This window comes from Scophthalmus maximus, chromosome 7, assembly GCF_022379125.1.
Source record: "Scophthalmus maximus strain ysfricsl-2021 chromosome 7, ASM2237912v1, whole genome shotgun sequence".
NCBI classification, from domain to species: domain Eukaryota; kingdom Metazoa; phylum Chordata; class Actinopteri; order Pleuronectiformes; family Scophthalmidae; genus Scophthalmus; species Scophthalmus maximus.
The window spans coordinates 24,581,227-24,595,654 of record NC_061521.1 but is presented as its reverse complement, the minus strand read 5'-3'; the positions used below and the strand labels follow the sequence as shown (position 1 = coordinate 24,595,654).

Genomic DNA, 14,428 nt, shown 5'->3' with positions numbered 1-14,428 from the left:
TGAACAATCTTACGAATTAATACTACACATATTGATGGAAACAGAAAGAGCACTAAATTAAAAAATTGTCCCTAAACAGTTAAAGGTGTTTTTCACCCCTTTGCTGTATAAAAGCCTTCACCATCCCAACGCGAAGAACCAAGGACGCCACGTTCACGTCTCTGTCTGTGCTCATCGTGGACCGATCAGGTAGCTGCTGATGGCTTTGGTTCAGGACGGAGAGAGTCACGGGATGTATCTCACTTTAAAATCCTCCATCAGAGCGAACCGCACAACAGTGCGAGTGCAGTTTGTGAACGTCACCCGTCGACACCCTGGGAGACGAGCTAGGCGCTGCGATTCCTCGGTCTTGGCCTGGTGGTTAGCGCGTCGGACTCCCGGTGCCGGAGGTCGCGAGGTTCGGGGCCCCGGGCCAGAGCCGTAAGATCACCACCTCAACAATGAGCTTTCTCCAGAAACGCTTACTGCCCCTTTAGTGTCTGAAAAAACTGTTATAAAGAGACAAACAACCCCTCACGATCACGCGCCATTTCCAGTCTCCCGCCCGCCCGCCCTGTAAAATCATTTTTTCCCATATCTTTTGTTTATGTGCAGAATAAATAAACACGACTCTGTGCGTTAATCACCGAGCTTCAGAGGAGCTGGTAGGTGTGGAGCTAATCTGGTTTCCAGCACCATATTTAGCATAAAGACAGGAGATTGTTATCCGTCCTGGCAGCAGAGCGGGGTTCCTGCCAGCTTGTTTACAAAATGTCAATTTGTTCCTTCAATCCGACATTTAAATCGCTCCGATACCATCTGCAGGTCACACACACACACACACACACACACAGCTGCAGTGTTTTCATGTTGAGTCACTGATGCTGTTAAATTGAATCTCTGCATTCTTTTATTGCCCTGATTATTATTATTATCTTTTCTTTCTTTTTTTAAATAGGAGCTGTATTTGATTGTATTTTGAATTGCACTTTAATTGTTTGCATTCACATCGTCATCACTGACTCCAGAGTATAGTCTGAAAGGGAACATGTCTGTGTTCCCTCAGTCCTATGTTCCCTCAGCCCTATGTTCCCTCAACCCTATGTTCCCTCAGTCCTATGTTCCATCAGTCCTATGTTCCCTCGGTCCTATGTTCCCTCGGTCCTATGTTCCCTCGGTCCTATGTTCCCTCAGTCCTATGTTCCCTCAGCCCTGTGTTCCCTCAGTCCTATGTTCCCTCAGTCCTATGTTCCCTCAGTCCTATGTTCCTTCAGTCCTATGTTCCCTCAGTCCCATGTTCCCTCAGTCCCATGTTCCCTCAGTCCCATGTTCCCTCAGTCCCATGTTCCCTCAGTCCTATGTTCCATCAGTCCTATGTTCCCTCAGCCCTGTGTTCCCTCTGCCCTATGTTCCCTCGGTCCTATGTTCCCTCAGTCCTATGTTCCCTCAGTCCTATGTTCCCTCAGTCCCATGTTCCCTCAGTCCCATGTTCCCTCAGCCCTGTGTTCCCTCTGCCCTATGTTCCCTCGGTCCTATGTTCCCTCAGTCCTATGTTCCCTCGGTCCTATGTTCCCTCAGTCCTATGTTCCCTCAGTCCTATGTTCCCTCAGTCCTATGTTCCCTCGGTCCTATGTTCCCTAACCCTGTGTTCCCTCGGTCCTATGTTCCCTCAGCCCTGTGTTCCCTCTGCCCTATGTTCCCTCGGTCCTATGTTCCCTCAGTCCTATGTTCCCTCGGTCCTATGTTCCCTCAGTCCTATGTTCCCTCGGTCCTATGTTCCCTCAGTCCTATGTTCCCTCAGTCCTATGTTCCCTCGGTCCTATGTTCCCTCGGTCCTATGTTCCCTCAGTCCTATGTTCCCTCAGTCCTGTGTTCCCTCAGTCCTATGTTCCCTCGGTCCTATGTTCCCTCGGTCCAATGTTCCCTCAGTCCTATGTTCCCTCGGTCCTATGTTCCCTCGGTCCTATGTTCCCTCAGTCCTATGTTCCCTCGGTCCTATGTTCCCTCAGTCCTATGTTCCCTCGGTCCTATGTTCCCTCAGTCCTATGTTCCCTCAGTCCAAGATCCCTCGGTCCTATGTTCCCTCGGTCCTATGTTCCCTCAGTCCTATGTTCCCTCAGTCCTATGTTCCGTCGGCCCTGTGTTCCCTCTGCCCTATGTTCCCTCAACCCTATGTTCCCTCAGTCCTATGTTCCCTCAGTCCTATGTTCCCTCAGTCCTATGTTCCCTCTGCCCTATGTTCCCTCAACCCTATGTTCCCTCAGTCCTATGTTCCCTCAGTCCTATGTTCCCTCAGTCCTATGTTCCCTCGGCCCTATGTTCCCTCAACCCTATGTTCCCTCAGTCCTATGTTCCCTCAGTCCTATGTTCCCTCGGCCCTATGTTCCCTCAGTCCTATGTTCCCTCAACCCTATGTTCCCTCAGTCCTATGTTCCCTCGGCCCTATGTTCCCTCAACCCTATGTTCCCTCAGTCCTATGTTCCCTCGGTCCTATGTTCCCTCGGTCCTATGTTCCCTCAGTCCTATGTTCCCTAACCCTGTGTTCCATCAGCCCTATGTTCCCTCAGCCCTAACATAGGGCCTAATTTTGATGCAGGGGAAATCTAATAGAAATGAGGGAACACAGGGGACGACCCCATCTGAAAACAGTACGTCTGTCCATCTCCAGTTCCGAGAGAAGTAGTGAGAAATGAAAAGAATTACTCATGTCCCTCTGCCCCCCTCCTCCCTCCGGGTATTCATTCATTCGCTTGCATAAACACTATAAATCACACAAATTACTGCGAACGCTGGTTTGCTGATGCAAAACAGAGGGATTGAAAAACCCACAGCGTCCCAGAATGTCACTGAACAGAAGCAACATCGCAGCGGTTATCAGCGATCATCAGACAAAAATGTTTATGCAACAATATTCCGCGAATTGGAAATAAAAGAGATCTGCCTAATCTGTCGAACAAGTCGTATCCACGGTGCATGTACTGCCACTAACTGATAACAGGTTCTGTAGATGAAAGCATGTGCAAAGGAATATTCTTCATTTCCTTTTTTCTTACAGTTTATTTACTCGTCGCTGGAGAAGAAGCTGCAACAACAGACAGAACTCGAGGCAACTGGGAGTCGAGTAAAAAAACACTATTTGTTAAAAAGTGTATTCAGTAATGCTCCTTTTTTATTCTCCACATGTTTTGCATTAAAGCGCTGTTACAACCACTTTGTTTTTTATTTTAATGAACTAGTAAAGAGTCCCTAAAATAACCTGATTATGCCAGACTGGTTTTTATCAATATGTATATTTAAAGCTACGGTGTGTAATATTTAGAAGAACTTAATCCGAGAAATTGAATATATTGTCCGTAACTATGTGTTCACATATGTATAATCACAATGTTTTTTCGTCAACTTTGAATGAGTTAAATATAGTAACATGAGGTGGACCTGACTCTGGCATTTCGACCGCCGCCATCTTGGTTTTTTGAAACCAGAAGTAACCATGATTGGAGGAGTGTGGGGGGTGGGGCTACCTGGGGGATCGTCCACCTGCGACCTGCACCCATTGGACGATGAACCTCAGTTGTTGGCAGGAAGTTACACCTTGAAAGCCCTTTACATAGGAAACAGTGATACCCCTAAATATGACCAATGATGAAGTAGCTGTTGTCTTTTGTTTTGTTTTTATATAAGTATCAGTATGTACAGTGAGTAGCGGTGTTATACCTGCCGTGTTGTGTGTGTTTTGTGTTTGAGCTTCTTGCGATTGACAAGATTGGTGTAACTGCTAATACACCCAGAAAGATGGAGGGGAAATGAATCCCTTCATCTATAATTTAAGTGCTAATACTGTATGATTTTAATAGCCACCCAGGATCACGTAAGAGTCTGAGCGTTTAATGATGCGTCAATTTTCTCGATACACAAACCATAAGGTTCAAGTGTTGAGTGGCTTTTAAATGACGTGACAGCATCGCAGTGTCACGGCTCTTCTCTTCCCCGACCGCCTTCCTGCCTCTTCTACTCTGTGATCCGACTCAATGGTTACACGATGCAATTCTGAAAGGAACACGAGCTGCCAAACGCCGGCTTTTATCTCAGTGCAGCGTTTTCAGCTTTGAACCCTGGAACGAGGCAAAGTCGCCTGGAAACACCGGAGAAAAAAGAAAAAAAAGTCAAGTAAAAAATTGCCTGAAATGTCGCTTTAGGTTCAGCGAACAGCAGAAACAACCAGTGTGTGTGTGTGTGTGTGTGTGTGTGTGTGTGTGAGTATAAATAAAGACGTGCCAGTTAGTGCTGTGAGTACACGTGTCGTCACTGGAAGCTACGTGACGCAGCAGGAGCTTGACTCACTGAATATAAATGAGTGTGTGTCCACTCTTTTTGCTCACATGCACTTTATTCATTTCATATTAATGATGGTTCAGGTGAAATATCACAGTGTTTAAATGTGTGTGGTTGGTTAGTATGTACGTCCTCCTCTTTTTACTGCCTCAAATACCCTCAGTTTAATAATCTCACAGTAATTTTTCCCTCTTTCTACCCAAGTTTCTTTCCTTGCTCACCTCCTCCTCCTCCTCCTCCTCTTCCTCCTCCTCCTCCTCCTCCTCCTCCTCCTCACCGTTCGCGCTCCTCTTGTGCAGCTCCTCCTTGCCGTTCTTGGCGGTGCTGCTGCCGGTCGCCGTCCGGCGGGCCGACGAGGTCTTGCTGGTGTTCAGCTTCCCCGAGCCGCCGCTCGACACCGAGCCGTCTTCCTCGCTTGGCAACCGTCTGCGGTAGCCATGGCAACAGAGGGAGGAGAGGGAGGGAGAGAGAGAGAGAGAGAGGGAAAAGGGGATTGTGAGTCTCAGTGTGTTCACAGTGAGGGCACCGTCTGAAAGTTGTTACTGGCAAAACACTATCAACTTTATTTTAGCATTAATAGCCAACGCTCTGACGCCGTCCTCGGTGGTCAGACAACAAATGAGTGGACAGTGACGTTGATGTTAGCATTATGCTAACCAGGCAAACCAAATATCTTCTGTACTGTTGCATATTTCGGAACAAATAAAATGGTTCACAGCCCTACACGTAAAAAAGGTCAAAGAAGCAAAAGTCATCTGCTGGACAGCCAAGGGACCGCTCATGGTTCATGTATCTCACACACGTACGCGTGCACAAACGCGCGCACACACACAACACACACACACAGACACACACACACACACAGGTAAGTGCAAATGTAAAAGACTCCATAAACAGATATAAACATGTATAAATTATTTATGATGACGCCACGTTTGTGCCAGACACACACCATGCAAACCACGCACGCACGCACGCACGCGCGCACACACACACACACACACACACGACAGCCTCCAGGCATGAAAGCCGCAGCAGCTCCACAGCGTGACAGTCCGTTCCACAGGTGGTGTGAGATGCACAGATCAGTGAGACTGGACGTTACAGAGCCGCGGGGCGAGGCACACACACACACACACACACACACACACACACACGCACGCGCACACACACACACACACACGCGCGCGCACACGCGCACACACACACACACACACACACACACACACACACACACACACACCGTCTGTCTGTCTGCAAACACACGAGCACACACTGCAGCCGGAGCGGCAGTCAATGGTTCGAGCCGAGTCACAGTAAATGTCACGTGGCATTAAGGCGAAGAGCCGGAGGGATGGAGGGAGAGAAATACGACGCGTGTAAATCTGTGCGGGAAAGAGGCCGGAGAGAGGAGGGGGCACGATCAATAATCACACTGATGGAAAGTCATGTCCCCCCCCACACCACCTCCCCTGCTGCTGTTTGTTCTTTGTCCCTCACACACTGGAGCAGAGTAAATACACTGCCTGCCTACGAAGCCGTCCGTCCACTCACACACGACAGACCGACTGAGCAATCTGAGGCCGAAATAACTCGCGTCGGGTTTTCAGCGGACATGAGACGATCACTTCATTCTCATTGTGTGTCGAGACAATGGCGGAGTCTGCAGAAGCGTTTGCGTCACATCGAGTGGAATTAGCTCATATTCTTTGGCTCGTTAAATTTCTTTGGCAGAATGATGATCGCCTTTTTATAGCCAAACCAAATGTAGAAGAAAATCAGCATCAAAACTAAATCGTTTGTTGAAATAATGAACCATAAGATTCGGTGGAAAACAAAACTTTATCGCTAAAAAGTTTGCAGAAGGAGACTAAATTAAAAGAAAGTTTTGATTTTTAAAATCACGATGCACATACTGCGTTTCAGTTGGCATCATGTATCTTGGTGTATCGTCATGTATCGTGGTGTATCGTCATGTATCATGGTGTATCGTCATGTATCATGGTGTATCGTCATGTATCGTGGTGTATCGTCATGTATCGTGGTGTATCGTCATGTATCGTGGTGTATCGTCATGTATCGTGGTGTATCGTCATGTATCGTGGTGTATCGTCATGTATCGTGGTGTATCGTCATGTATCGTGGTGTATCGTCATGTATCGTGGTGTATCGTCATGTATCGTGGTGTATCGTCATGTATCGTGGTGTATCGTCATGTATCGTGGTGTGTCGTCATGTATCGTGGTGTGTTGTCATGTATCGTGGTGTATCGTCATGTATCATGGTGTGTCGTCATGTATCGTGGTGTATCGTCATGTATCATGGTGTGTCGTCATGTATCGTGGTGTATCGTCATGTATCGTGGTGTATCGTCATGTATCGTGGTGTATCGTCATGTATCGTGGTGTATCGTCATGTATCGTGGTGTATCGTCATGTATCGTGGTGTATCGTCATGTATCTTGGTGTATCATCATGTATCGTGGTGTATCGTCATGTATCATGGTGTGTCGTCATGTATCGTGGTGTATCGTCATGTATCGTGGTGTATCGTCATGTATCTTGGTGTATCATCATGTATCGTGGTGTATCGTCATGTATCATGGTGTATCGTCATGTATCATGGTGTATCGTCATGTATCGTGGTGTATCGTCATGTATCGTCATGTATCATGGTGTATCGTCATGTATCATGGTGTATCGTCATGTATCATGGTGTATCGTCATGTATCGTGGTGTCTCGTCATGTATCATGGTGTGTCGTCATGTATCATGGTGTATCGTCATGTATCATGGTGTATCGTCATGTATCTTGGTGTATCATCATGTATCATGGTGTATCATCATGTATCATGGTGTATCGTCATGTATCATGGTGTATCATCATGTATCATGGTGTATCGTCATGTATCATGGTGTATCGTCATGGATCATGGTGTATCGTCATGTATCATGGTGTATCGTCATGTATCGTGGTGTATCGTCATGTATCGTCATGTATCGTGGTGTATCGTCATGTATCGTCATGTATCATGGTGTATCGTCATGTATCATGGTGTATCGTCATGTATCATGGTGTATCGTCATGTATCATGGTGTATCGTCATGTATCGTGGTGTATCGTCATGTATCATGGTGTATCGTCATGTATCGTGGTGTATCGTCATGTATCATGGTGTATCGTCATGTATCATGGTGTATCGTCATGTATCATGGTGTATCGTCATGTATCGTGGTGTGTCGTCATGTATCGTGGTGTATCGTCGTATAACACAAGTCTTGCCCTACGGAGGCTCTAAGGTCCAAGGATAATTACATCCTTTGTTGTTGTTGTTTTTCTGGTGTTCTTGTCCCCCCCCCGCCCCCCCGCCGCACCGAACACTGCGCTGGTTGGAGGGTGAGGCGCTGCCTCGTTTTCTAATTAGTGAACACTGATACCTTCTTTAAAAAACTGTCTCCCCAGTGTGTGTCAGTGTGTGTGTGTGTGTTTGTGTGTGTGTGTGTGTATAAACAGGTTGGTAAAGCGTATTATCACAGTATGGCAGCTCTTCCAGCGTTTCACCCCGTCATCATTGTGGCGCTGAACGGCTCCCTGTGGCGCGGCCGCAGCCAGGTTCATGAATATACATGTGTTCATCATCCTCCAGAGGCAAAGCACAACTAATCCCACCTCCATTCAGTTTTTTGTTTGGCGGTGTGTAAAAACCAGGCTCGGTCTGTGTGTGTGTGTGTGTGTGTGTGTTATTCTGAATTTGCATTTGCTGTGAGAGGAGGCATGATGCGTTCAATTCATGACTCCATAACTCCTGAAGGAGGAGACGCTGCCACCGGACGTGGGCGGGCGGACGCAGCTCGTAGTGGAGAAAGAGTCTCGGGAGGAAAATAAGTTTTTACGAAATAAATTGTTTTTCATAATTTTTGCTCTCAGCGCTCTTTCAGTGTTTCGATGCAACACGACAGACAACCACTCATAATGAATGAGACGGTTTCGCACATATCCGTTAAAAAACAGTTTTAGTCCAGCGTTTGTTAAATAAATATTTAGAATTTGTTTCATTTTTGGATTAAATCAATAAAGATTTTTTTTTTATTAATTTCCCCTTGAAAATGAAAAAAAAAGTCAAATGAAAAAAATAACTGAATCAACATTTTATGACATTTAAAAAAAAAAAGTCAACAAAATAATCAACAAATTAATCAATAATAAAAAATGATCATCAGTTGCAGCTCCACTATTCATATCTAAATATGTATAGTGTATAGATGTTTTCATATTCAACATCTGATCATTTTGACAGATTTTTACATGTCTCTTTTAAAAAACTCCCTTGGAAATTTATTTTTCTCTCGCTTGGGACAGTTATTTTGGACACGGACGTGATGAAGAAGCTACAGTGGCTGAGGCTGTTCACACATTTGAACCTGACTGGTAATGTCAACACTTTGAAAATGTTATTTTTTATGTAAAATCTCTGGTGTCGGACCTGCGGTAAAAAAAAAGAAAGTTCTTCCAAACCTCGATTAGCCCCCGAAGGAGAGATTTATATCCTGGTATGATTCGCCGGCTCCTGTTTGCTCGCGGGAGACGTTCCCCCCGGCCCACAAAGACGTGTCAGGCCGCGGCTCGGATTCCTGGAGGTGTTGAGCCGTTAACAACTCGCAGCCACTAATTATTCATTCATTCTTATGGTTCCAACAAAAGCAAACACAAGTCGGGATTAAACTCGGCGAGTCTGAGAAGCTGCGGTGGCGTTGACTCTGGACTTGATCCTCGGATCATGTCGATCTCTCGCAGTCGGCGCCGCTAATCGCCGGCTTCTCTCCGGTTTAACGCGGCGACGCACGGAACAAACACTGACGTCTGCTCCGGCTGAACAGCTCTGGAGCAGCTGCTCGGCAACGTTGTGGGGGTTTCCCCCCCTTCACGCGCGGCGGCGGGCGGCGGCCGCCGGCTGGGAGCTGAACCAGTCCTCTATTCAAACTCTTCTACCTGAGCCGGATCCCAGCTGGTCGCGATGTTCATGACGACATGAGAAAACATCCGCATTTATCATCCGCCACACGTCCTCCGAGCCTCTGCTGAGCTGCTTTGAGAATTCCCAACAGTTTCCAGAACTTCTCCGGAGGGGGGGGGCTTTACAGCTGTGTCCCAATTCAAGGACCGCCCCCGTCGTAGAACGCAGCCGACGGAGGCCATTTGTGAAGACCGGGCCCGGTACCGCTGTCGCCTTGCGACGGAGCTGCAGTTGCCCCCGGTTTGGAAGTTGGTCGCTGGCGTGCGGTGAGTCCTGGGATGGTTTGGAAAGGGAAGGACGCACTCGTCGGCCACGTTTCCACGGAGCCGTAGCCTTCGAAGGAGGCGGCCCCTTCCTGCCAGTTCCGGGAAAATGTCTGATTGCCCACGTGGGAGAATAGAGACGGAAATTTTGTGGAAGATTCATGGCGAGTGAATCCCCCCCCCCCCCCCCCCCCCCCCCCCCTGACTGTTCCAGAAATGTGATTTGACTCGTTGATGTCCAGATGCAGATGTAAGTTCACTATCTCCCTGATCTGTAGCTGAATCTAATATACTTCTGCAAAACACACAAACAAGCAGTGAAAACGGTCTTACCCTCCTTTGTGTGTGTCGGCGGACGGCGGCCTCTTACTGGCCGTCCCGTCCTGGTGCACCTTCTTGTCCAGCGACATCGACAGCGGCGCGTCACGCACGGGCAGCGCCAGCACCAGCGTGTCCTTGGTCACCGACGCGGTCTCCTCGCCCGCTCGACCCATGTGCTTCTTGGCGTAGTCGAAGCCCTGGACAGGCTGCGCAGAGGGGAAGAGGTGGCGAGGGTCAGAAAACACGGGACTCAGAGCTGCGGACGTTTTCACATCAATCCACTCAGGAAGTGAAGGCCGAGAGGCCGCAGCAGCACGACAGCAGGTTTCCTGTTGGATTGACGGACGGCCGGTTGATCCAGGAACGTGAGCTCATGCAAACACAACGGACAAACAGACGCGGCGGAATTCCAACGAGTGCAGTTTTTATCAGCTCTGATACACGACGCAGGCTGATGAGAGCGAGAAATGCAAGAAGTCAATGTCATTCACGAACCACAGCGATGAGGTGGCGAGTGATGAATCAGCCACGACGCACGAGTCAAAGCAGCGCGGCACAGTGAGGATAATGATGTCTCGAGTTTTTAAAATGAAACAATCAACACACCAGCAGGACTAATAATACAATAACAACAAAACTACTCTTCAACAATATACAACTATTGCACGTCACAATTACAGTAGATGAGAGTAACTCCAACTCATGAGTCAAATGTATTCAGTAGTGAGTTTAAATTATGAGTGAGGAGACTTATTACTTATTCATTACTTATGACTAATTTAATTGACTGACTAATGAGCACTTACTTATGACTTATATAATTTCCCCGCGGTGAGAAATAATTAAAATTATTATTTTCATTTTTATCAAGCTTTAAATCTCAGGTATTTGTTTCTTTTCTTGGTTTAACTACCAAGCTACTACTAGCTACTGTATTTTTACTATATAATGAATAATTGTATTATTTTGTTATTATAATGATGTGAATATACATTACTGATAATTCTTCTGTTTAAATAATAATTCATGAGCAGAATGTTTATTTTTTTCACTATTTTTCCTTTAACTTTAGTTTTTTTTTTTACTGCAGTCAATGGTTTTATTACATGCTATCATAATTTTTTTGATTTTGTGGAAAGGCAACTAGGCAACTTGAAAATGAAATTATGTTTCAAGATTGTTTTGAGATTTTATAGTAAAGTCATGAGTGGTTCACATCCTGGTCACATGAATATTGAGAAATTCAGTCGAGGATTTGTAAAATGACAAACTCCTAAGCACTTTTAATACAATCTTAAAAATCAGTGTCTCAGATGAAATCTATTCTGACCCTGATTTCAAACAAAATTGGATTAAAAATTCAAAGTGCGACATTTCGAGTTCCAGTGTCACTCAACAGATATCGGACACTTTTTTCTTCTTCTCCGTCTTCAAACTCCTCTGCTTGCATAATGAAAAAGTTGAAAGACAGAATAAATAAATAGGAAAGCTTTTGACGGAACCTTTGAAGTCAGAGCTTTTTGACATACAGAGACAGAACAGTAGAAAAAAGCGGCGGCAGCTGAAACCTGCGAGGCCCCGGACACGCTCTCTGTATCGCTAAATGACTTTCAATTCTCGGAGGGAGAGGAGAGAGAGGCACTCTTTTTAGGTTACACAACAATGTGTACGAACCCCCCCCCCCCCCCCCCCCCCCCCCCCTTCTATTCTGAGCCGCTTCCAAAGTGGGACGCCTCGTGCATTTGATGATGCATGCTGAATTTGGGGAGAGCATGTGAGGTTAGGCGGCGCGGGGCATCCGGCTGATGGCGCGCTTAATAATTCATCCGTCATACACACCGTTGTGCTGCTGCAGCCGTGGACGATGCTCACAAAGAGCGCGCGTGTGTGTGTGTGTGTGTGTGTGTACACTGAAGTGATGTATGGTGGCAGTTGTGATTCGCGTGAAAGATGTATGGAGAGTGCAAACATAAATTTGCCTATGGCCTCATGCTGTTCGCAGACACAACGTTGGTGTGTGTGCGTGTGTGCGTGTGTGTGAGAGAGGGAGGAGGGAGGAGGGAGGTGGTGAATCAAATGGGCCGGTCCAAATATATCCACCGAATACGCATTATGCGTATGGATTATTGAGGGGCATAAAACATTAGACAGGGGTTGAACCGCGAGCGAACCTGACACATTGAAACAGTTTAGAGACGCGTCGCTCGGCGGCCTGATGGTCCGGGCGGACACGCGCGGCGACAGTATGGATTCTCCCCACGCGACGGGGCCGACGGGGAGCGACCTTGACATTTTTCACGACCGGTACTTTACTCCGTCCGTTCTATTTCACACATCTATGCGGTTTCTGCCTCTTTCCAATCCTCCATCTCTCCTCCCCACACACACTTGATTAACTTGACGTCGTCTATCACGCTGCTTCGCTACGGTTTAGTATTTACACCTGACATCAATACGTGATCTTCATCTGAGGTATCTGATCAGGATTAGGAAAACAAAATGCACGTTAACATAAGATTTCAACAGAGTGCATTAAGGTCAGAGAAAAGGATGAGGTTGGCCACACCGTGTTGGAATATCTGCCAGGTGTGAATAGAGCTGCGACAGTTAATTGATTACAAAATTAATAGCCAACTATTTTAATAATCGGTTGTTTTTAATCATAATTCTCTGATTCCAGCTTATCAAATGTGAATATGTTCTGGTTTCTTTGCTCCTCTGTGACAGTGAACTGAATGTCTTTGGTGTGAGGACAAAAACAAAACATCGTCTCGGGGGTTTTGGGGGAAACACGCTCGACATTTTTCACCATTCTATGACATTTTATCGACCGGGCAACTAATCGATTAATCGAGATAATAATCGACAGATTAATCGATAATGAAAAGACTCGTTAGCTGTAGCCCGAGGGGTGAATGCACCCTCACATTTAAAACACACATAAATGTGCCTAAGGGGCCGGTTGGTGCTCCTCCAGAACCAAGTGTGTGTGATGTGTCCGTCTGTGTTGACACGTGGTCCGAACAGCCAGACAGACTCGGAGAGTCTGGACCGTCTCTCCAGGAGGACGTTCACAATGTTCCACTCCGCTTGGTCCCATCGAAAGAGACAGGACATTTCAGACTAAGAGCTAAAAGGAGAAAGGAGACCCACGAACGGCCGGGTGGCTCGTTCCTCAGCTCCACGCAGCTGGATCGTCCCAGCGTCACTCCTGGACGTGGGTGGGGTGGTTTCGTATTATCATTCATTGGCACTGAATTGATCGTTTCCTGGGGCACAGAGCGCAGAAGAAATTGGTACTAATTAAATGCATAAATGCATCAAAATGCACTGTGAAACTCCGCCAAAAGCTCCGAGATAAGGTTCTCAAACCAAACGAAGCAAATCGGGTGGATTTCTTCCAACAAATTCCTCTTTTTAAGTCTGAAAATTCCCTTTTTACTTTCTGCGGCGCAGCGCGGCGAGGAAACCCGAGGAAGGGTTAGGAGTGTTGAGGATGGCTTGTTTTACAGAATGATATGTCCCTCGTCTCACTGGGCTCGTTCTGCGTGTTCCGCCGCTGATTGAGATGCTGGCGATGGAACCGCAGAGTGGATTTGGGAAGAGCTGAAATCCAAGTAATGACTTTGGGAGGAGCTTGTGGCGAACTGCAGTTAAAGCCCCCGTGTGTAATTTCTACTTTTCTGGCGGCATCTGGTGGTAAAGTTGCAAACCGCAACCAACTGAGCGGCCGACGGGGGACACTTTATGGTGGCGCGCCGCTGATCCCATTTCCTGCTTCCGGCAGCGTCTGAAAATTCAACGCGACCGCGACGTATTCTGGAACCGTTTAGTTCAACAACCGTATTCAACACGACGTAGAAACATGGAGACTCACACGGAGGTCGGTCCACCTCATGGAACTATATTTAACTCATTCAGAGTTGACGAAGAAACATTATTATGATTATAAGTATATGAACACATAGTTATGGACAAAATATTCAATTTCTGTGAAGAAGTTCTTCTAAATATTACGTACTGCAGCTTTAAACATTTCTTGTTTAATTTTGAGATGAGTTCAAGTTTTCTTCAAGTCTCTCAAACGTTCACATGCATATTCATCGTGGTCATCGGATTTTTTTGGGGGGGGTCTCCGTTCTCATTTCCTGTTCCAACTCTTATCGTGAATTCAGTCCAAATGACCGCGGTGAAGAAACATGCGAGCGTTAGAGAATTATGTTCATAGAGACTCGAGAGAGAGAGAGGAACTTGAACTCATCTTTAAAATCAACAAGATGCGTTTTAAACTCCAGTTCGCCCGCATCGCCACGAGCTCTTCCCAAAATCCATTTAGTGAAATATTTATCTCATTTGCTCTCATGCACGCCACGGCTTCCTGATTCGGCAGTGAGTAAATACCGCCGGCGCGGTGGATAAGAGCCACCACTTTGCGAGGTCTCGTATTTCGGAGCCCTTTGAATATTTGATGCGCTTCGCCCATAACAAAACACAATGTAAGTAATATTAAATGTTCACA

At 46.6% G+C, this 14,428-nt stretch overlaps 1 protein-coding gene across 3 annotated transcripts in view; it reads right to left on the bottom strand.

Moving 5' to 3' along the window:
* The window catches only part of kiaa1549la (KIAA1549-like a), a 77,509-nt gene that overhangs the window by 11,697 nt on the left and 51,384 nt on the right, over nucleotides 1–14,428 (bottom strand). For all 3 annotated transcript variants that reach the window (XM_047333506.1, XM_047333507.1, XM_047333505.1), the window contains 2 exons: nucleotides 9,922–10,115; nucleotides 4,589–4,737 (listed from right to left, as the gene is read on the bottom strand). In XM_047333506.1, the coding sequence (XP_047189462.1) occupies nucleotides 4,589–4,737; nucleotides 9,922–10,115 (343 nt within the window). The remainder of the gene's footprint in view (nucleotides 1–4,588; nucleotides 4,738–9,921; nucleotides 10,116–14,428) is intronic.